General features: G+C 38.9%; 1 protein-coding gene across 3 annotated transcripts; it reads right to left on the minus strand.

Annotated features, from left to right (window-relative positions):
- Window positions 1-841: 841 nt before the first annotated feature.
- LRR1 (leucine rich repeat protein 1) lies at window positions 842-22,034 on the minus strand. 3 transcript variants are annotated; one of them, XM_036916994.2, is made up of 4 exons: window positions 21,078-22,034; window positions 9,915-10,016; window positions 7,266-7,987; window positions 842-2,864 (listed from the first exon to the last, which is right to left on the minus strand). In XM_036916994.2, exons 1-4 carry the CDS (start codon window positions 21,477-21,479, stop codon window positions 2,624-2,626), a joined length of 1,467 nt encoding a protein of 488 aa, XP_036772889.2. In that variant the 5' UTR covers window positions 21,480-22,034; the 3' UTR covers window positions 842-2,623. The 3 variants fall into 3 exon arrangements, with proteins under 3 accessions (XP_036772889.2, XP_036772895.2, XP_036772896.2); XM_036917000.2 differs by having other exon boundaries at window positions 844-2,864; window positions 9,915-10,013; XM_036917001.2 differs by lacking the exon at window positions 7,266-7,987 and having other exon boundaries at window positions 2,628-2,864; window positions 9,915-10,013.
- Between the last annotated feature and the right edge of the window lie 1,645 nt (window positions 22,035-23,679).

The following is a 23,679-nucleotide window of genomic DNA, read 5'->3' on the forward strand; positions in this document are numbered from 1 at the left end:
CAGTTATACTAACTACATTTAGTGCTCAACAGCCACAGTGGCTGCCCTATTAGACTACACAGATGTATTTCCATTATACTTTTATGGACAGAACTGTTTGACCATGGTCTTGAATGTAAAACAGGACTTAAAAATTTGCTTCTAACTATAAAAATCGCTAAAGCTACTGAAAGTCCTAAATATATTTAAAAAAACGAAATGTTTTTTTGAACCTTTCAGAACATACTTTGGGAGGTAATCAAAGGTTGTAACTTCTGACTGTTGAGGTACACAGCAGTGAAAATAAAATGAAAGGTTGAAACAAAGAAGTGAGGCTTGAAAATACCTTTTGATAAGGAAAAATTCTGAAATGCCCTAAATTAAGTGATGTAAGGGCCAGAGAATGAGGGGGAGATACAAGGGAAGGTAATCAGTCAACAGCTGTGGGCTGTAGCTAACCAGAAACCACATTGCTGGTTGAAGTCCTTTCACTAATCGTGTAAAAGTTCCTTAGAAGCACTGCAACTCCCTTGTATCTGACCAGTGTCTGACCATCACCAACCAACCCATGAGCCTTTATGTATTAATCACCTATCTGGGACTTGCACTGCTTCACATGAGCCCACCTTTCTTATCTATAGTCAACGTGAATTTATCAAACTTTCTTTCCTTGAGACCCTTTTTAAATGTGACCTGTTGAGTCTGGCATTAAAGCTGTTTCTGTTAATTGGCCGTGCTGCTGGTGAAGCAGCAACTTCCTATCCTGGGACTTAGTCCTTTTTCTTGCTAGCATCTGTAAAGATCCAGTAATCCCTTTTATTTCAGAGATCTTGGTCTGTCGAGTTTTTGATTTGTCATTACAAAAGGCAGAGAAGTTCATCAAATGAAAAGTATATTGGCAAAGAGTATGGATTATGAGCAGAAACAGCTTTTTGTACGTGAATTTTAAGCTATTTAAACAGCTTGTAGTTGAATAAGAATGCAAAGGGCTAGGGTGTAGGGTATTACGTGTTGGTTGATGAAAAAAATTGTCTTGCTAAAAGAACATGTAATGACTGGATATGCACAAGTTAACTCAAATATGCCACAAAATACCTTTTAAAGAATATTTTAATATAGTTATTACATTTATGGGCAATCCCACATCAATTTGTGAGTTCAGAAAATCCTAGGATATTTTAATTACAGAACTCTTGGGTTTAAAGACCAAAAGTGAATTATCTTCAGAAGGTTAAAGCCTGGGCTTAAAATCTCTAATCTGATTTCATGGTATCTCTCTCATAGGGTAATTTGTGAGGACTAAATAAATAAAATACCATATATAAAACACTTGGTAAAAGTAACAGATAAATGGCAGCCCTTTTTATTTGGGTATATCTGGCTTTATATATATAAAAAATCTTACAGGAAGAATTTGATGACTAGCAATGAAAATTTAAGGTCATCCAAAGAATTACTCCTCTGGACCAATGCCTCAATCAGCTCTTAAGAAACTACATCTTGGAGATCATATACATATATTTTTAATAAAAATGTTCCAACATTTAAAACAGTTCTTACTCAGGAATATTAGTGTTTTCAGAAAACAAAAACATGCTCCAAATATTTCAGGAAGAACAAAGCATAACAAAATGTCTTAAATAGACCTCCACCTCTACCTCCCAAGCCCAAAATGATAGGCTAACACCAGAGAGGATTTTCTCTGGTAACTTTTCTTCTTTCTCTCCTTCGTTCGAAATGAGTTATGTGACTTTGTAATGATCTAGGAGAGAGGTTGTTTTGAGGAAGGGCAGTGAGAATGAACAGAATGGAGTTCCATTGGTTCCATTTTCCATGAGTCTTTGAAGTTTGTTCCTTTTCTATTTCCTCTGCCCTAGTTCAAATCCTCTCATCATCCTTTAGCTATGTATTGCCACCATTTTTTAAATTTAAAACCTTAAACACATTAAAAGAGACTAAAATAATTAACAGAAAAAGGAACTCAAATAATGGAGAATGTAGTAAGTAAAAACAATTGTGTTCTCTCCAACCCCAAAACGTTCCAACCCTAAAAATTAAAACACAAGAATTACAAAAGATTATGTGATTACCATTATAAAACTTAACAAAAGCTGATATCTGTTGATCCCAAAGCAACTCTATGCTTGCTGAATATAAAATTCTGTATACAGAATAATATACCTGAAAAAATACATACTTAAAAACTTGTATGTAGTTTCATACCAAACAAGTTTTCACTATAATTTAGATCATATTAGTCCTCCAAGATATATTTTCTTGGAGAAAATATACAGAAACTCAATTTCTTCAATTGAAATGCAGGAAGAAAGTTGATAAAATTCTATGACCAGTGTGATTGGGATCAATATCTGTTTAATGTTAAAAGATAACCCCACAAACAACTTTGGAAAACTAGGCTGAAATCACATGTGCAATAAATGGATAAAATGTTAGCTCCACAATAAAATTAGATTTTAATGAAATTAAAGTTTTATGGTTAAATGAGTAAAAATGTTAAAATAATGTTCTTCCTCCCACACAAGTATACAAAAAGCTTCCCTTTCTTTAATTTGACACTGTTAAACCTTAAATGAATCCCAAGCTCATATGTAACTAAATGGAATCTCCTTTTGTGGTATGTCTATTACTTTAGCATATCACAGGAATTTACATAACAGGCTAGAGAACAGAAGTAAGAGACAACAGGTGCTTCAGTACCACCCATATTATCTACCAAGACCACAGTGTGAGCAACAGAGTGGAGATTCATGGTAGTGGTTCCTTCAATAAAAGAGTTTAGACAGAATCTTCCACAAACACAGGTTTTTGCAGTATCCAAATCTTGGCAAAGATGGAGAGGAATGATATGAGAGCCATATGGAATCCTATGGGGAAAAAAAGTTTGAAATATATTTTTTAATACTAGATTCAGAACTTTATGTATTAGGACATGAACTATTGGACACTAAATTATAACCATGGAAAATGCAATTACTCAGCTAAGTGACTCAGTATATTGCTTTATCTTCCAAACAAGAAGGGGGGAAATATACTAATAAACAGCATGACATATTGTGAACCTAGAGTATCTATACCACTCCATGAAGTATCTTTTAGCACTGCCACTTAATAGCATAACCCATTGAATTGACCATCATCTGTCCTTTATATCACTATATTGTATGACGAGTGTAACATGATAATTTAAATGTTTAGCTCTGTCATGCAATTCTCATAATAATGGTAATGGAAAAATTACTGCACTCCACCTGTGAAGAAATATTTATTTAAATAAATCCATATACTCTCTTGGGCATCAGTTGTTCATAAAGGTATTTTAAACTCTGTCAAACTTTTCTTTCTCATCTACTAGACACTAAAAGATGGTCTCTTGAGATTGCCTACCCACTGAGCAACTCCTCTCTCCTAAACATCACTATGCCCCAGTCACTTTATCTTTCACACACTGTCTTTTCTTTATTTCTTCAGTCCCTAGCCTAGGCTGGCACATTGGTGGTATTCAGATCTTTTTCAACAAATAAATAAAACCTACACTTATAATATAAACCAGAGTTTAAAACTGGATTAGAAAAAGTCTGAAAAGTTACACATCAAATAAAAAAATAGTGGTTTACTTTTGTAAGGGATTTGGGATAGGCCTTGTTTGTAATTTTTCATTTTTTCACAGGTACTAATTTGTTGCTTCTGTAACAAATTGTTAAAAAATTGTACCAAGAAGGTGTCTTGTCTGTCACATCCTCACATTAAACTCTTTCAGGTTATTGGTTATAGTATAAGCAAACAAGTAACAGTTAAAAACTGTATTTTCTAACATAATTTAAATTCCTACATATTTTTCTAATAAATCTTAACTTTATGTTTGTAACCAATAATTAGGATAGTTAACCAACAGCTAGATAACAAGTATTAATCTCATGGCTGTGGATGCATATTCTTTTTAAAACAAGGGGTCTGAAAACATCCAAGATTATAATTTAGTAAAGGTAAGTCACCTTACAAGAACCTATATTAACAGAAGTTTAGAAAACAATACAAAAAGGCTAGATCATTCAGCACTAACAAATTAGTTTCCTACCTTATCTATTATATCACATTCTGATCATCTAATTTTTCCTTCCAACTCTGTACTTTTCCATGTTGGATGTCAAGTCTGTTTGATTTGTTTTTAATCATTTAGCCAATTTGTTATGGTGCAGAGAAAATGAAAGTTCCTATGGCCAGGATTCTCACCTGACCATGGTCGGCTTGCTCACTACATGTGTGGGCTGTATGTTACTACTGACTCTAAAAGAGCTCTGCTCAGTGCTCTGGGCTGCATGGCTGCAGGGGAACAGAGGCTGGAGCGGTGGCAGCATTGAGGACAGAGACTGACATGGCTGTGGGGACAGAGATGGAGGAGGATGACAGACCTGCAGGCTGTAGGATGCAGATGTGATTCTAGTGCTTGACCTATCACTGGGAGAATAAAGCTGGGTAATAAACTCTTTAACCCCGAGAACATTCATTGTCATTCTTCAGTCTCACTGAATCCAAAGTTAACTGGTCTGGGGCTGAATCTCTCAGGAAAGACATATGGTCTTTGCAAATCATCAGAAACCATTTATAACATTTCTCATTTGTATATAGTTTTCAAATTTAAGTACACTATATTATTTTTTTCATATATGTTTCAAGAAAGCATGAACAAGAGCCCTGGGAACAATTCACTGCCAAGACACCATTTGGAATTTCCTCAAATCAGTGGTCTTTGCCTGAATCATCAGTATCACTTCCAGAGATTTAAAAAATATATTAATACACAATACGGGCCCATTTCTGGAGATTCTGAACCAGTTGGTCTGTGGTAGAATCTAGACATCTGTATTTCTCATCTTTATTATTTAAAAGCTCCTCCACAGCCGATAACATTGATTTTTAATTGCCAGATAAGAAAATTATCAGAATTTATACATCCAAGAAATATTTGAGACTTATTATAAGCCAGGCATTGTTCTCCAGGCACTTACATTTATTGTCATTTAACATGTAATTTTTAACTCCTGGTTAAGAGTTAATGCCTTAAACCAGTGGTTCTCAAAGTGTGGTCCCTGACCAGTACATCAGCATCACCTTGTGTGGATAAAGTGAAGGTTCCTGTAGCCAGGATTCTCATCTGGCCCTGGCCGGCTAGCTCACTACACACGTGTGGGCAATACATTGGTATTGACTCTATATAAAGAGCTCTGCCCAGTGCTCTGCACGACATGGTGGCACCTGCAAGGCTGCATGAGAGCAGAGATGAGACTGGAGTGGTGGCAGCGCTGAGGACAGAGACTGAGAAAGCTGTGCAGGTAGAGGCCCAGAGGCAGAGACCGGCTTGCTGCATGAAGATTCACTCTGAGTGGATGGGATTCTAGTGACTGACCTGCCACTGTGGTAATAAAGTTGGGTATAAACCCTTTCACCACAAGAACATTCTACTGTCATTTCTTTGGTCACATTGAATCCATAGTGAACTTGTCTGGGGCTGAAACTAATTGGCAAGACACCTTGGAACTTGTTAAAGATGCAATTTCTTTAGCCCCACTGTAAATTTACTGAATAAAAATCTCAGAGAGGGGCGATCAGCAATCTGCTTTAATAAACACTGTGCTTCAATAAACATGATTCTGATGCACTCTCAAATTTTGAGGATCACTGCCTTAAAGCAATATGAGTCTTTAAGTAACTTTTATAGCCTTAAAATTCAAAGTGTGGTTCATGGACTAGTAGCCTCAGACTCACCTGGAAGCTTGTTTGAAATACAGGATCTTCATCCCAGACATCAAAACAATCTGCTAACAGATTCCCAGGTGATTTAAATGTACATTAAAGTCTGAAAAGCACTGGTGTGAAGTAATGGTTCTTAATCCAATGAAGTTGTACATCAGAATCACCTGGGGATTTTAAAAAGTTACTGGGTCCTACTCTCCAACACTCTGATATAGTAACTCTGGGATGAGGACTAATCAGAACTTTTAAGAGCTCCACAGGTGATTCTAAATGTGAGGTAAAGTCTGGGAACCAGTGCTTTAGAGTAAGAGGTCTTAAGCTAGGGATGATGAGGAAGGAGGAATTAATTGGCTTTCAGTGAGGTCCATAAGTATTATAATACTGTATGTAAATTTTGGGTATGTACTCATGAATATTATTTTTCTAGGCCCACATCTGTCATTTTTTTTTAAAGAGCCTCACCCCCAGTAAAAAAATAAAAAAGTTAATCTCTCCTTTGAAATATGGTCTTCCACCCAATAATAATTTGGTCCACATGGTAGTTTCCATTCCTATATGAAAGCATGGACAAAAATGGTTAACTGGAGTTCAGTGCCTCATGAAAAGACAAGAGGAAGAGAACCAACCACTATTAAGTCCTACTATATGCCAAATGTTTTGGCATTAGATTAATTGATTTATCTTCACAACTCTGTAAAGTAAGTATTATGGGTCCTGCTTTGCAGATGAGAAAATTAAATCAAAGAGGTTAAATAACTTGATAAAGCCTTACTAAGAGGGGAAGCCAGAAATCAAACACAAGCCTGCCTCCAAAGGCCACACTTTACTACTTTAACACACTTTGCCAGATTGGAATTCTCAAACTTCAGAGTGCATGAGACCTACCTGGAGGACTTATTAAAATACCAATTGCTGGATCCCACCCTCAGAGTTTCTGATTCAGCAGGTCTGTAGTGGAGTTCAAGAGCTTGCATCTGTAACAAGGTCCTAGGTGACACTTTAGGCTGCTGGTCAGAAAACTACACTTTAAGAAACAATGTCATCCATAAATTCAAATATTCATTAAGTGCCTAATACAGGGCAGGATAAGGGAATATCACATTTTAGACCCTAGAAAAATAGTGGAGAATAAGATAAAGTCTATGCCTTCATGGATCCTACATTCTAGTAAGGAAAACTGACAGAAAGCCAACAAATGTTAAAAAATATATAATATCAAGTAATAAATCCTATGACAAAAAAAAATCAAGCAAAGTAAGGAGGTGGGAGATAAAACTTTAGATAAAGTGGTCAGGAAGGCCTTGCCAAGGTGCCACTTGGAGAGAGAACTGAGTGAAGTAAGAAAGTGAGCTGAGACTTTCTGGAGGAAAAACATTCCAAGCAGAAGCAAGCAGCAGCAGGAAGGCCACTGTAGCAAGCAGTTAGACTGCACACAGTATTGTCAACTATGTTAATGACTTTATTATGCTGAGGAAGCTATCAAAGGTACTGCATTTTATGACTACCAGTCTTACCTATTATATAATATGGTTCGTGCTGAAGATTCCAATAAAGTTAATGGTGTTTGTAGCATTATCACTGGAAGAGCTTTTGGTTGTTCAAAAGTATTTCCAAAAAAATCCAAGTACTCAAGAGATAAATCTTTAAATTCACTAGGCAAAAATGGAAGCTTATTTCGAGCTGCTGACAAAAAACGCAGATTTCTCAATTTTCCCATCTTGAAAGGAAATCGAATCAATTCATTATCGTCAAGTTTTAAATCTGTAAGTTCTTGGAGCTGACAGAACTGCACAGGGAGTGCCTTAATTTTGTTCTTGCTGAGATCTAAACTCCGAAGTGACTTCTGCAGCGTAGACTGACACAAAGCTACACTAAATGACTCCAAGTGATTGTCATTCAGGTTAAGTTCTTGAAGGTGAATGAGGTCTCCAATTGTAGCTGGAAGCTTTTTTATATGATTGTGACTCAAGTCTAATTTCCTAAGGTTTTTTAAGCAAAGCATACGCATATCCACTCGGACAAGCCCACAGTATGAAGTCTGAAGATGTTCCAGAGAATATGGGAAGTTCTTGCTTAGAGGATAGTCCTTTTTGGATGTAATAACCATTTTAGTTTTAAATTTTTCAAATTCTGAGGTCTTCACTGGTGTGAGGGTTGAAAGTGATGCCTCTACATCACAGCCTCTATGAGCCAGTCTCACTGCTGAAAGGAACCCCTTTAAACTGCTGGAATTGGCCTGAATAAATAAAAATAAGTAGTGCAGTCATAAATTCCACTTTAACAAATGCATGCATACTAAATTCATCCTATAACAAATTCTGTGAAGTTTTCTATGCAAATGATGCAATAATTTATTGAAAAAAGCTTTAAAAATAATTTTTTTAATACTCTATTTTTACTGAATTTCAATAGAGGTACAAAAACCTTTAAAAGTTTTTGAAAAAAATTATGTTGAGAAACACTGTAAATAAAACTGTTCAAAGGGGTAACCATGCATAAACTACAACAGGAAATCATATAGAGTTCACTCAAGGTTGAGGTTTAAGATGAATGGACCCAAATCTCCAAGTGGCCGTGAGATAGCCAGAGATAGTGCTATGCACTGCAAAAAGTCCAGGGGTGCCATTTACAAAGACTAGGAATTGTGAAAGGCAATGGCCCTGTCAAAAGCTGGGCCAAATGGCACCATTAAAAGTGCTATCAAAAGCAAGAGATTGCTTCCAGCTCAACAGAGAAATCATTAATGAAGTGGTACGTGAACTAAATCATCAATAAAAGTAACTAATACTTGCAGGATACTTTAGAAGTTTCCTCAAGTTTACATGTGAAGGACTAATGAACTTTCAGCAAGAAACTTAAGTTGTGATCCCACTTGGGTGGTATGTGGGAGCTTTGTGAGGAGTAAAAGATGAGAAATACAGTATGGGGACAGTATAAATGAGCTTGATGTCAAGGTAAGGAGGACTAAATGATCAGGCTGTGGGAAATCACTGAAGAATTTTGAGTAACAGAATTACATGACAAAGCTAAGTATTATTTTGGTGACAGTATACAGTTCACAGTAGTGAAGTCTGGAGACCTGGGCCAAGTAGGTCCAGTAGATGGTGCCAGACTAGACTTGGAAAACAAAATAAAGGCTCAGCTATGGGAAATGGAAGGGAGATATGGAGAAGAACAGGCAGAGATTGGAATAATGCCTCTATTTGGGGTACAAGAAAAAGGTTGTCAGAGTAGGAGACAAAGGAGTTGCTGAGAAAACAGGTGAGCCAGGATAGTGCTGTCACAGATGCCAAGTTTTAAGGTGGGACTGGTCATCAGTGTCAAATTCTAGAGCTCAAAAAGGATTAAAATAATGGCAATATGATAGGGAAATAGAAGTCACTGATCTTTGAGCAGGTTTTGAATAAACCATAAAAGTAAAAGTTAAGAGAGAGTAAGAAAGTGGAGTCAATGATTTTAGCCTTGTCTTTATAGAAATGTATCTATTCTGTTTTATTTTAATTGGTAAGATCTCAACTTGTTTTTATGTAGAAGACAGGTATCAGTGGAAATACAGTCTGAATATCAAGAGATTAAAAAAACCCACAAGAACAGAAGGAGGTAGGACAAAATGATTCCACTCAATGCAAATACTTTTAATGTTTGCAAAGCACTTTGCTTGAAGTTAAAGATAGTGCAAGGTTGAATAAGACATTGCTCATACCCTCTGGGAAGAGGTAAGAGGAAAGGGAGAGATAAGGCAAAGAAAAGTTTATTCTAATGGATTATTTTTTAAAATAATATTTAATTATTATTTAATTTAATTTAATCATACCCCCCCCCCCAGTAGTTCTAATTTCATCTTATCCTTTTTTTACACCAAACTTAGATTTATAACCTGTGATTCTGCTGGCAAAATGTAGACCTGTGCCACTTGCCTTACCGAGTTCTAGTCTAAGAACACCCTAAGACTCCATCTTGGACACAGAAACAAATCAAGTTTTCCTCCTGAGGCTGACTGCATTTTTAGACCCAGAGAAGCATGCCTGGGAAGCTGTCATTTCTTCAAACACACCTGCAAATGTCCATCCCTATTCAGCTATGTGGAATATCAGAATGCTCAAATAGTCTCTTTAAGAAAATACAGCCAATCAAACCAACCTGTAACATTTTTAATATCATACCTTACAAAGACAGATATCGACAGGAGGCTCCTTTAACCGAACAGTGGCTTTCCCCTCATCCACAAATTTGGTGAAGAACTGCTCAATGTTCTCCTTTAGCTGCTTAAAAACAAGGACAAAAACAGATATTGTTATTCAATACTGTTTATTGTAACTGGATGTGCCAGTCACTTTGCCAAGCTTTGGTTTGGTTTTTAGTCCTTAAGTCTGGGTTTTTTATGATTTTAAATTTTAAAGTTTTTTGCTTGGTTTGTTTTGTTTTTACCAGTTGGGTAGTTATACTCCTTATCTAACTTACGGTACATATTACTATTCTATCTGTCCAGTAACTTCCCTCTTCTGAGAACAGAACCCATGTTTTGGGAGAATACTCCTCTTCTCCCATTCCAACTGTGGCTGTAGTAATAGATGCCAATAGTAGTTACTTGCCTTAACTTCAGTCCATTAGTCTGGGGCAGGAATGTCTCCCACAAGATTACAAACTCCCTGAAAGAAAGAATTTTGTCTCCTTTGTTCACTGTTGTATCCCCAGAACACACTAGTGATGGACAAACAATAGGTGCTCAAAAAGTTTTCATGACTGATGTTGCTTCTGCTTTAGACTTAGTAACTATCAAGAAGTTGCTCTGTACCAGGAACTATGATAAAGGGCTTGGGAGTAGTAAGACAAGCATGGTAACTACACTTAAAGTTGTTATGTGTTACAATCTGATGAGACAGTTATCTAAGAAATTGTAAGCATAACAAGTATTAAGACAAGGCTGCTCTAAGACCTTATATAGCAATAGAATCTTGCTTGGTCTAGGAATATGAAGGTGACCTTAAAGGTGAGAACTGAAGGATAACACGTTGGGTATGTGAAAATACTGGGAGAAGAGAGAGGGGATAGCATACCAATAAGGAATAATGTGTGCAAAGCCTGGAAGGCGAGAGAGCTTGACAACTGTGAGGAGTTGAAACAAGTTCAGAATGGCTGAAGGACCCAAGAGGCAGGTGAGCCTGAAGAGGTAAAGAGATGGTGCAAGGCTTTGTAAACCATTTTTTCCAAAGAATTTTGGATTTGATCCCAAGAAAAATGATATACTCAATGACTGTAAGCTGGAAACATGGCTAAATCTATATTTTGAAATATTCTCTTTATATTAACCAGTCTAAGAACTGAACTTTAGGGAGGGGTGAATGGGATGGGGGAAGGACAATGGTAGAGATAGGGAGATCCTCTGAGACTAGCCAGGCAAGGAATAAAAGTATTATCATATAACAGCTGGGATGGAAGGAGGTATGAAAATCTGAAGAATACCCAGGAGGCAGAATTGAAAGGATTTGATAATACATTGGGTGTGGAGAGGCAAGGTTTCTGGATGGGTCAGAACACTTTTTTAATGAGTTGCAGAATACTGCCAGAAGAGCAGGTTTAGGGGAGGCAAGAAAAATTAATTTTTAGATATTTTGAGTTTGAAACGTTGCAACACATCCAAGTGAGTATTTTCCAGTAGATAGCAGATTCAAGTTGGAAGTTAAGGCAGAGGACTGGCTAAAGATACAGATTTGGAAATCAGTCGGATGGATGGTAGCTGAAATCATGGACAGATAAGTAAAAAGTGTAAGAAAGAGGAGCCAAGATGGCGGCGTGAGTAGAGCAGCAGAAATCTCCTCCCAAAACCACATATATCTATGAAAATATAACAAAGACAACTCTTCCTAGAATAAAGACCAGAGGACACAGAACAACATCCAGACCACATCCACACCTGCAAGAACCCAGCGCCTCGGCAAAGCGGGTAAGATACAAGCCCCGGCTCGGCGGGACCCGAGCGCCCCTCCCCCGAGCTACTGGCGGGAGAAGAATACGCAGAGTGGGAGGGAGACGGAGCCCAGGACTGCTGAACACCCAGCCCCAGCCATCCAGACCAGAGCGCAGACACAGTGCATGCATGGGGCCCTGGATACTAGGGAAACAGGGCAGCAAGAACGGTGAGCGGATACCTGATGCCGGCAACAGAGGACATAAGAAAAGCGAGCGGCCATTTTTGTTGTTGTTGTTGTTGTTTTGTTGAGGTGAGTGCTTTTTGGAAGTCTTAAAGGGACAGGGACCCCAATACTAGGGAAACAGGGCAGCAAGACCGGTGAGCGGGTGCCTGAGGCTGGCGCCGGAGAATAAAGAAAAATGAGCGGCCATTTCTTATTTTTAATATTTTTAATTTTCTTAATAAAAAAATTTTTTTCTGTGGTCGTTTTGTTTTGGCGGGTGCTTTTTGGAAGTCTTAAAGGGGCAGGGCGGGACACTTAGTCCAGAGGTAGGGAATCCAGGGATCTCTGGGCACTCTAATCCCCTGGGCTGCAGGGAGCACGGAGGCCCCTTACGGAGATAAATAGCCTCCCGGCAGCTCCCCCTCCAACGCGACTCCACCACTTTGGAGTAGCTGCCCGAGCCAGGCCGCCCACAGCAACAGCGGAGATTAACTCCATAGCAGCCGGGCAGGAAGCAGAAGCCCTGTCTGTGCACAGCTACCCAGCACAAGCCACTAGAGGTCGCTGTTCTCCCAGGAGAGGAGGGCCACAAACCAACAAGAAGGGAAGTTCTTACAGCTGTCACTCGTCCCAGCTCTGCAAACTATTCCTATCACCATGAAAAGACAAAATTACAGGCATACCAAGATCAAGAGACACCAGAGAAGGAGACAGACCTTAACCAGTCTTCCTGACAAAGAATTCAAAATAAAAATCAAACATGCTGACAGAGATGCAGAGAAATACGCAAGAGAAATGGGATGAAGTCCAGAGGTAGATTACAGATGCCAGAAAGGAGATTACAGAAATGAAACAAACTCTGGAAGGATTTATAAGCAGAATGGATAAGATGCAAGAGGCCATTGATGGAATAGAAACCAGAGAACAGGAACGCATAGAAGCTGACATAGAGAGAAAAGGATCTCCAGGAATGAAACAATATTAAGAGAACTATGTGACCAATCCAAAAGGAACAATATCAGTATTATAGGGGTACCAGAAGAAGAAGAGAAAGGAAAAGGGATGGAAGGTATCTTGGAAGAAATAATTGCTGAAAACTTCCCCAAACTGGGGGAGGAAATAATCGAACAGACCACGGAAATACACAGAACCCCCAACAGAAAGGATACAAGGAGGACAACACCAAGACACATAATAATTAAAATGGCAAAGATCAAGGACAAGGAAAGAGTTTTAAAGGCAGCTAGAGAGAAAAAGGTCACCTATAAAGGAAAACCCATCACGCTAACATCAGACTTCTCGACAGAAACTCTACAGGCCAGAAGAGAATGGCATGATATATTTAATGCAATGAAACAGAAGGGCCTTGAACAAAGGATACTGTATCCAGCACGACTATCATTTAAATATGACGGCAGGATTAAACAATTCCCAGACAAGCAAAAGCTGAGGGAATTTGCTTCCCACAAACCACCTCTACAGGACATCTTACAGGGACTGCTCTAGATGGGAGCACCCCTAGAAAGAGCACAGAACAAAACACCCAACATATGAAGAATGGAGGAGGAGGAATAAGAAGGGAGAGAAGAAAAGAATCTCCAGACAGGGTATATAACAGCTCAATAAGCGAGCTAAGTTAGGCAGTAAGATACTGAAGAGGCTAACATTGAACCTTTGGTAACCAAGAATTTAAAGCCTGCAATGGCAATAAGTACATATCTTTCAATAGTCACCCTAAATGTAAATGGACTGAATGCACCAATCAAAAGACACAGAGTAATAGAATGGATAAAAAAGCAAGACCCACCTATATGCTGCTTACAAGAAACTCACCTCAAACCCAAAGACATGTACAGACTAAAAGTCAAGGGATGGAAAAACATATTTCAGGCAAACAACAGCGAGAAGAAAGCAGGGGTTGCAGTACTAATATCAGACAAAACAGACTTCAAAAAAGAAAGTAACAAGAGATAAAGAAGGACACTACATAATGATAAAGGGGTCAGTCCAACAAGAGGATATAACCATTCTAAATATATATGCACCCAACACAGGAGCACCAGCATATGTGAAACAAATACTAACAGAACTAAAGGGGGAAATAGACTGCAATGCATTCATTCTAGGAGACTTCAACACACCATTCACCCCAAAGGACAGATCCACCAGGCAGAAAAAAAGTAAGGACACAGAAGCACTGAACAATACAGTAGAGCAGATGGACCTAATAGACATCTATAGAACTCTACATCCAAAAGCAACGAGATATACATTCTTCTCAAGTGCACATGGAACATTCTCCAGAATAGACCACATAGTAGCCCACAAAAAGAGCCTCAGCAAAATCCAAAATATTGAAATTTTACCAACCAATTTTTCAGACCACAAAGGTATAAAACTAGAAATAAATTCTACAAAGAAAACAAAAAGGCTCACAAACACATGGAGACTTAACAACATGCTCCTAAATAATCAATGGATCAATGAACAAATTTAAATAGAGATCAAGGAATATATAGAAACAAATGACAACAATAACACAAAGCCCCAACTTCTGTGGGACGCAGTGAAAGCAGTCTTAAGAGGAAAGTATACAGCGATCCAGGCACACTTGAAGAAGCAAGAACAATCCCAAATGAAAAGCCTAACATCACAATTATCGAAATTGGAAAAACAAGAACAAATGAGGACTAAAGTCAGCAGAAGGAGGGACATAATAAAGATCAGAGAAGAAATAAACAAAATTGAGAAGAATAAAACAATAGCAAAAATCAATGAAACCAAGAGCTGGTTCTTTGAGAAAATAAAGAAAATAGATAAGCCTCTAGCCAAATTTATTAAGAGAAAAAGAGAATCAACACAAATCAACAGAATCAGAAATGAGAACGGAAAAATCACGACAGACTCCACAGAAATACAAAGAATTATTAAAGACTACTATGAAAACCTATATGCCAACAAGCTGGAAAACCTAGAAGAAATGGACAACTTCCTAGAAAAATACAACCTTCCAAGACTGACCAAGGAAGAAACACAATAGTTAAACAAACCAATTACAAGCAAAGAAATTGAAACGGTAATCAAAAAACTACCCAAGAATAAAACACCCGGGCCGGACGGATTTACCTCGGAATTTTATCAGACACACAGAGAAGACAAATACCCATTCTCCTTAAAGTTTTCCAAAAAATAGAAGAGAAGGGAATACTCCCAAACTCATTCTAAGAAGCCAACATCACCCTAATACCAAAACCAGGCAAAGACCCCACCAAAAAAGAAAATTACAGACCAATATCCCTGATGAATGTAGATGCAAAAATACTTAATAAAATATTAGCAAACCGAATTCAAAAGTATATCAAAAGGATCGTACACCATGACCAAGTGGGATTCATCCCAGGGATGCAAGGATGGTACAACATTCGAAAATCCATCAACATCATCCACCACATCAAAGAAAAGAAAGACAAAAACCACATGATCATCTCCATAGATGCTGAAAAAGCATTTGACAAAATTCAACATCCATTCATGATAAAAACTCTCAGCAAAATGGGAATAGAGGGCAAGTATCTCAACATAATAAAGGCCATATATCATAAACCCACAGCCAACATTATACTGAACAGCAAGAAGCTGAAAGCTTTTCCTCTGAGATCGGGAACTAGACAGGGATGCCCACTCTCCCCACTGTTATTTAACATAGTACTGGAGATTCTAGCCACGGCAATCAGACAAAACAAAGAAATACAAGGAATCCAGATTGGTAAAGAAGACGTTAAACTGTCACTATTTGCAGATGACATGATATTGTACATAAAAAACCCTAAAGACTCCACCCCAAAACTACTAGAACTGATATCGGAATACAGCGAAGTTGCAGGATACAAAATTAACACACAGAAATCTGTAGCTTTCCTATACACTAACAATGAACCAATAGAAAGAGAAATTAGGAAAACAATTCTATTCACAATTGCATCAACAAGAATAAAATACCTAGGAATAAATCTAACCAAAGAAGTGAATGACCTATACTCTGAAAACTACAAGTCACTCTTAAGAGAAATTAAAGGGGACACTAACAAATGGAAACTCATCCCATGCTTGTGGCTAGGAAGAATTAATATCGTCAAAATGGCCATCCTGCCCAAAGCAATATACAGATTTGATGCAATCCCTATCAAATTACCAGCAACATTCTTCAATGAACTGGAACAAATAATTCAAAAATTCATATGGAAACACCATAGACCCCGAATAGCGAAAGCAATCCTGAGAAAGAAGAATAAAGTAGGGGGGATCTCACTCCCCAATTTCAAGCTCTACTGTAAAGCCATAGTAATCAAGACAATTTGGTACTGGCACAAGAACAGAGCCACAGACCAGTGGAACAGACTAGAGTCTCCAGACATTAACCGAAACATATATGGTCAATTAATATTTGATAAAGGAGCCATGGGCATACAATGGGGAAATGACACTGTCTTCAACAGATGGTGCTGGCAAAACTGGACAGCTACATGTAGGAGAATGAAACTAGACCATTGTCTAACCCCATATACAAAAGTAAATTCAAAATGGATCAAAGACCTGAATGTAAGCCATAAAACCATTAAACTCGTGGAAAAAAAACATAGGCAAAAACATCTTAGACATAAACATGAGTGACCTCTTCTTGAACATATCTCCCCGGGCAAGGAAAACAACAGCAAAAATGAACAAGTGGGACTATATTAAGCTGAAAAGCTTCTGTACAGCAAAAGACACCATCAACAGAACAAAAAGGAACCCTACAGTATGGGAGAATATATTTGTAAATGACAGATCCAATAAAGGCTTGACGTCCAAAATATATAAAGAGCTCACACGCCTCAACAAACAAAAATCAAATAATCCAATTAAAAAATGGGCAGAGGAACTGAACAGACAGTTCTCCAAAAAAGAAATACAGATGGCCAACAGACACATGAAAAGATGCTCCACATCGCTAATTATCAGAGAAATGCAAATTAAAACTACAATGAGGTATCACCTCACACCAGTAAGGATGGCTGCCATCCAAAAGACAAACAACAACAAATGTTGGTGAGGCTGTGGAGAAAGGGGAACCCTCCTACACTGCTGGTGGGAATGTAAGTTAGTTCAACCATTGTGGAAAGCAGTATGGAGGTACATCAAAATGCTCAAAACAGACTTACCATTTGACCCAGGAATTCCACTCCTAGGAATTTACCCTAAGAACACAGCAATCAAGTTTGAGAAAGACAGATGCACCCCTATGTTTATCGCAGCACTATTTACAATAGCAAGAATTGGAAACAACCTAAATGTCCATCAGTAGATGAATGGATAAAGAAGATGTGGTACATATACACAACGGAATACTACTCAGCCATAAGAAGAGGGCAAATCCTACCATTTGCAGCAACATGGATGGAGTTGGAGGGTATTATGCTAAGTGAAATAAGCCAAGCGGAGAAAGAGAAATACCAAATGATTTCACTCATCTGTGGAGTATAAGAACAAAGGAAAAACTGAAGGAACAAAACAGCAGCGGAATCACAGAACCCAACAATGGACTAACAGGTACCAAAGGGAAAGGGACTGGGGAGGATGTGTGGGTAGGGAGGGATAAGGGGGGGAGTAAGAAGGGGGTATTAAGATCGGCATGCATCGGGGGATGGGAGAAAGGGGAGGGCTGTACAACACAGAGAAGACAAGTAGTGATTCTACAACATTTAGCTATGCTGATGGACAGTGACTGTAAAGGGGTTTATAGTGGGGACCTGGTATAGGGGATAGCCTAGTAAACATAATATTCTTCATGTAAGTGTAGATTAAAGATAACAAAAATAAAAAATAAAAAGGAAAGATAAGGGGGATTACTCCATGATAGGATAAAACTAACTGTAAATCAACGATTAATGCATGCTTTAAATATCCTTAATTATGATCACTTAAAGGGTGTCAGATGATCGGCTATGGAGGTACACTTTTCTGATAATATTCCTTTCTCTTAAAAAAAAAAAAAAAAAAGCAGTTCCTGTGTGGTGACCTCCAATGAGTTCTACACAATGGTATAAAGGGCAGATCAAAGTGTGGGCAAAGGGTCTGTTTGTGTTTATACAGAGGATCACAGCCTAAGTGGGCTACCCAGAAAATGAACTAAGATACGATATGAAGAAGAACTTCCAACATCAGCACTCTCTGGAAGAGTCATACCAGATGATCATCAAAAAACCTCAACAAAGATCCAGGCGATGCTGCAGTTGTAGCTGCATTCATCCCACCGGTTCCTGGACTTGCCATCGGAATGAAGAAGGAGATATCTAAGCTGGCCTGTGCATACAGTAAAACAACAAATTTGACTGGATCTACACTGTTGGAACTCAACCAAGAATTAGGAGAAGTGCAAGTTGTAGCGCTCCAAAATGTTACAACTACAGACTATCTACTGTTAAAAGAACATATGGGATGTGAACAGTTCCCAGGAATGGGCTGTTTTAATTTGTCTGATTTCTCTCAGACTGTTCAAGTACAGTTGGACAACATCCATCATACTATAGACAAATTTTCACAAATGCCTAGGGTGCCTAACTGGTTTTCTTGGCTTCACTGGAGATGGCTGGTAATTATAGATGTTTTGGTTATGTAACTGTATCCCTATTATGTTAATGTGTGTGTGCAATTTAATTAGTAGTTTAAAACCTATACATGCTTAAGTTACTCTACAAGAAGATATGTCAAAGAAATAATCAATCTTCCCATGTTTTCTTCCGTCTGCTACCTCTATAGCCTTTCTTCTTCCTTCCTAATTACAACCCTGAAATAGAATTCGTGCCTCATATCGAATTTACCGAGTATCATAATTCCTCCAAGTAGTAAAGATACCTTAAGACAAATGCTGGGCACAGAAGCCACAGGGCATAAATATGAAAAGAAGTAAAAAGCTAACCTTTTCAAACAATATGGCTTCTCTCTCACTTACCTATTTTACATTTCCCTGTATGGCCCCGGAAGATGACTGGTTAGCCAGAGACGGGTAAGATTCCTCAAGGGAGGAACAACCTAAGACAGGCACAGTCGCAGGGGGGCCATCAGGTGAGAAATTGGGGATCAACAGAGGTGAGGCTTAGAACCTCACCCCCCCCGTTTTGAGAGACGTCTTCTGTATCCGTGGATGTTTTATTGCCCCTGTCTAGCTTGGATTAACACATAGTCTACAGGCACACACCTGATCATCTACATTTGCTCTCTTACAACACTAAACTAAGTTTTCTACCTTTATCTTACATCTACCTACCACTTCAGCATTTTATTTAAAAAAATAATAATAATAGTAAAGGGAGAAATGTGGGATCCACATATAAATCAAGTATAAAAATCAAATATTCATATTTGACCTGATTGTTTATAGTTCATAATCCGTGATCAAAACCGAAAGTTTCTGTGATGACTGCTCTTGTACTGTTCACCAAGTAAGAACTTATTCACTATGTAAGAATTTGTTCACCATGTAAGAACTTGTTCGTTATGCTTCAGAAGATTGGAGACTGACGAGAATTAGGCTTGGGGTGGATTAATGATTGTGCATTGAGCATTGACTCCCCTATACAGAATTCTATTGTTGTTAACAACCATTTGATCAATAAATATGAGAGATGCCCTCTCAAAAAAAAAAAAAAGTGTAAGAAAGGTACTTGCCACACTTAGCATTAATACCTACTCTTCAAAGCTCAGGATCAGCACCTTTACTTATCCAATAAATGTTTACTGAGCAACTACTATGTTGTAAGCCCTGTGGCACCAGTTCTTCAAAACTTTCTCAAACTTTATTCACAATTCGTTTTTGATACTGTACTACTTTGCTTCTATCTTTATGATAGCATTTCCCATAAGCCAACTTTATATTTTAAGTAATGGTTTATTTTCCCCTTTGTCTTAGAAACACAGTGACTAAATCAAGTTTATCTTCCACAATATCTAGCACTGCACCTTGCGCACAGTAAGTCTTCCACTAGCAGTTTACAATAAAAGGTTGACTAACAACTGATTACTAGTGCTGAAGTATTAAGGGTGAGATCATTACAGACTTTAAAAATAGGAAGTACTTGAGCTGGGCATAAAAGTGACAGGTTTTGGGGAAGACAAGGGGGGAGAAAAGGGGGACCCAATTCTAGTTGACTTTGCTTCTATCACCTAGCAGTTTTCTAACCTATAAAATGTTGGGTGATTTCTAAAGTCCTTTCAATCTGAAGAAAAATTATGAGTTGATTCTGACAAGGGGCAATTATTCACACCTTCAACTACCTCCTTATACTAAACATTAGATGTCTCTGAATGAAACAGTAATATTCCTAACCTCACCTATTCACTGTAGAGTACAACACCATAAGGGAAATAATCCAAGAAATTGTATAAAATCCAGTCAAGAGTCACGTGCAAAGGTGGGCAATGAACTGCCCCCTCAACTTTATTTACAGTAGACAACAAAGGTAGTCCAGTCATTCTAACATAACATAGTGCCTGGTAAGGAAGGGAAACGATTTTATAAAACCTGTACTTTAAAAATTCTATTTCAACTTCTAACTGCTTCTAGAGAGTTTACTACTGCTATGTTCTGGACTTAAAAAATCAGGCCTTAGTTAATTAAACATCAAAAAATAAAAATAAAAAAAAGACAAGGATGCAGTAACCAAAACTTTAATTAAAATGTCAAGATGCAACCCAAATACTGCTTTACTACTGTATTAATCTGGCCTACCAACCTTATTTACTATTCATTATCCCTTTAAGCCTTAAAAATAAAAGCTACCGAAAATACTGAGAGAAACATAATTCACTGAATAAGAGTGCAGTTATTTTACGGTTCCCCTGAAGTGGACTGCTGGTTCATTTAGAAGTTAATTTCACGAAGGCCGAATTTTCAAAGGCTTTAGAAGGATGGGGTTGCTAAGCTGTTGATTCGGAGTTGCAGAAATGGGCAGGAAAAATAATCAGGTGCACTTTTTTCGCCGTCTTTCGGGTCTACAGGGAGATATCCAGAAACCGGGATGGTATCCAAACCCCCAAGACAGACTCCAGCCTTGGGAACGGCCGGTCGCGCGAGTCCCGAGGGCGGCCCGCCTCTCGGCTCAGGGGGACAGCTAGTGGCCGACTCCCCTGGCAGGGCCTGCTCTCTCCACGCACCTCATAGCGGGTCCCGCGCTTGTCCTTGAGGGTGCAGATGAGCAGGCAGACGGGGTGCCCGCCACCCCGCTCGCCCCCAGCCCGAGGCCGCGGCTGACTCCTGGGCGTCTGCTGACCGAGGCTCAACACTGCCCGGACGCCCTTGCCTCGGTTCCTCAACCCCAAGGCTGGCAAGTGCCGACTGACCACCTCCACCTCGCAGTGCAGCTTCATCCCGACCGCGTCAGCAAGCGTATCCGCAACTCCGCTTTGAAACTCCCCGCTTCCCAACCGCGCCGCGTAGCGTCGGGGTCCTCGAGCACGCGGCTGTCCCCGGATCTGCCTGCCTGCTGGTCGTGCCAACATCGCGGGCTTTCTCAAGCCCGTGGCTCTGTGGATCTTGCGAGAGCATTCCCTCCACATTGCAGGGCCCGGTCCTCACTGACCACGGGTCGGCAATCACGGACACCGACCGCGCGAGGACCCGACTCGCGGCTCCAGAAACCGGCGATCGGCGAGGGCGCCATGTCTTTTCCCGGGAGCGCGTGCGGTTGGTGGCGTTAGGTGTTATTTGGGGAGGAGTCTTAGTTTCCTCCGTGGACGCTTAAGAGGTTACTGCACGTTTGGGGCCCCTGAATTTCATGAGGGAAGGCATGTGTTCCTCTGTTAAAGAAAGGTTTCTTTACTTACGCATCTTCGCACTTGGTCCATTACGAGCTGCTAGCGCCAGCCAGAGCACGGCATTTCCCGACGCGAATGAGCTGTCGTTTTGTTTGTTTTGGTGATCTCGTCACTCTGGAGCCAACGCTTGTCACGTCGGAACGGAACTTGATGTGACTACATTTGACTTGGCAATTTCTGTTGAGTAAACCCACCGCTGGTTGGTTGGGTGGAGTGACTGGCTTAACTGTACCTGAGACTTGAAAGACCGTCCAGACCCGTGTGCTTTTGGGCTCTTTCTCTGTTTATAAAGGACCAGGGTCCTGGGTGTCCTCGAGAGGCGCATTTCAAGCAGGCTGTCACTCTCAGGTCGCGGTCTTGCCTCCCTAAATTTTGCACTCTAGGCGCTTCCTGGCGTAACGTTGATCCCGGCCTTGTATTAAATAATTCCATTTCGTCTAAGCTGTACTTTAACGAACGTGGAATCGCGTACAGAAATACCTATTTTAAATTCAACTGGGACAATACAACGACTTATCTTTGTCTCTGTTTATAACATCTTGAACCTCAAGTGTTAAAACCTGTTGATTCCTTATTCTGATAAACGTAATTGGTTCATGAAAAATACTTAATAAAAAAACTACTTTTAAAATTTAGTATTCTTGCATGTAGATCTTGAAAACACCACTCGGCATTTGGCAACAGTTAATCTTACGGCTTGCGAGAAACAAAGTGACATCCTGTAATTTTCAGACTTTCAGACTATAGGAATTACCCATTTTTGTTCTTTGGATAATAATATAGAAACGCCAGTCTAAAGCATTACAAGTACTTTAAATATACAATGAACCTCTAGGAACAGTTGGGACTTGGGAAAATCTTAAATATTGTATAAGCCATTTTAATCTTAATTAGAGTAGAAATGTATAAAAAAATCAAGAATTAAAAAAAAAGCCTTAACCGTTATTTGGTGTTAACTTGGGTTGTTGAAGCAGGGATTCAGTAATTAAATATTAAGTAATCTAAGTATATGAAAGTTGCTTAGCAGTTCCAAGATGATTTTAGAGTAGAACAGTGGTGTGTACTGCCAAACGCTGACTCTATTTGCTAGATTCTCAGAAAAGACATGTGATTCCCAAAATATTTAAATAAAATAATATTAGACTCTTAAGTAAAATAAAAATACATTAGATTTTGAGATCTCATCTCCCTTACCCCTAAATTCCCCTTAGTCTATCCATTTTTAATGGCTGAACTGCTCAGCTCTGATGTTATTTGGTCTTAGTGGACTGTTTATGAAGCAAACGGTTCTTGGGACACCTATCCACAACTGTTCTCTTTACCACCATACAAATAAAGAGTGCCTGTTGACTCCTCCTACCCTCAATTACCTCAAGCTGCTTTGCACTGCAGACTGTCTGAACAACTTGGAAATACACAATACATTTTAAACTGGGCTACAGGTTTTTGATAAAAGGATACAAAGAAAAGCAGATTTGTTTTCCTTCTATAAAATTGGTTCCTTTTCTTCCTGGCCTGCATGATACACTCATTCCATGTTTTGTTCATACTAATTCTATCAATCTTACAAAACCCAGTTAACACTGAACTTTCTTTAGCATCTTCCTTTTTAGAGTTTGAAAATACAGTTGCACTGAAAATTTTTTTTTGTCCCCTGAGTTTCTGGTACGTACTAGGCTTTCAACAGATAATTGAATCTCTTTTCCCTTCAAATGTGTGCACAGTAAACTTTATTCAATTAGGTTTGTGGCTCACTTGAGTTCAAGCTAGTAAAAGCATAATCACATATTATGAAAGAGTAAGGACAAATGTATGGACAGTGTAGACTTGCCTGCCCTGGCACATGGGGACCAGATATTGGAGTTGTTTTTTTTTTAATGTTAAACTTAATCTAAACTGAATAAAGCTAAATAGTTAACAAATACATGACTAAGCACTCGAC

The sequence above is a fragment of the Manis pentadactyla genome, chromosome 11 (assembly GCF_030020395.1).
Source record: "Manis pentadactyla isolate mManPen7 chromosome 11, mManPen7.hap1, whole genome shotgun sequence".
Classification (NCBI taxonomy): domain Eukaryota; kingdom Metazoa; phylum Chordata; class Mammalia; order Pholidota; family Manidae; genus Manis; species Manis pentadactyla.

Coding starts and splice junctions, on each gene's coding strand:
- LRR1 (XM_036916994.2), bottom strand. CDS start 21,479: ATGTGGAGGGAATGCTCTCGCAAGATCCACAGAGCCACGGGCTTGAGA. Junction 10,017..21,077: donor AGCGCGGGACCCGCTATGAG/GTGCGTGGAGAG, acceptor CTTGTTTTTAAG/CAGCTAAAGGAGAACATTGA. Junction 2,865..7,265: donor CGAACCATATTATATAATAG/GTAAGACTGGTA, acceptor TTTTCCCCATAG/GATTCCATATGGCTCTCATA.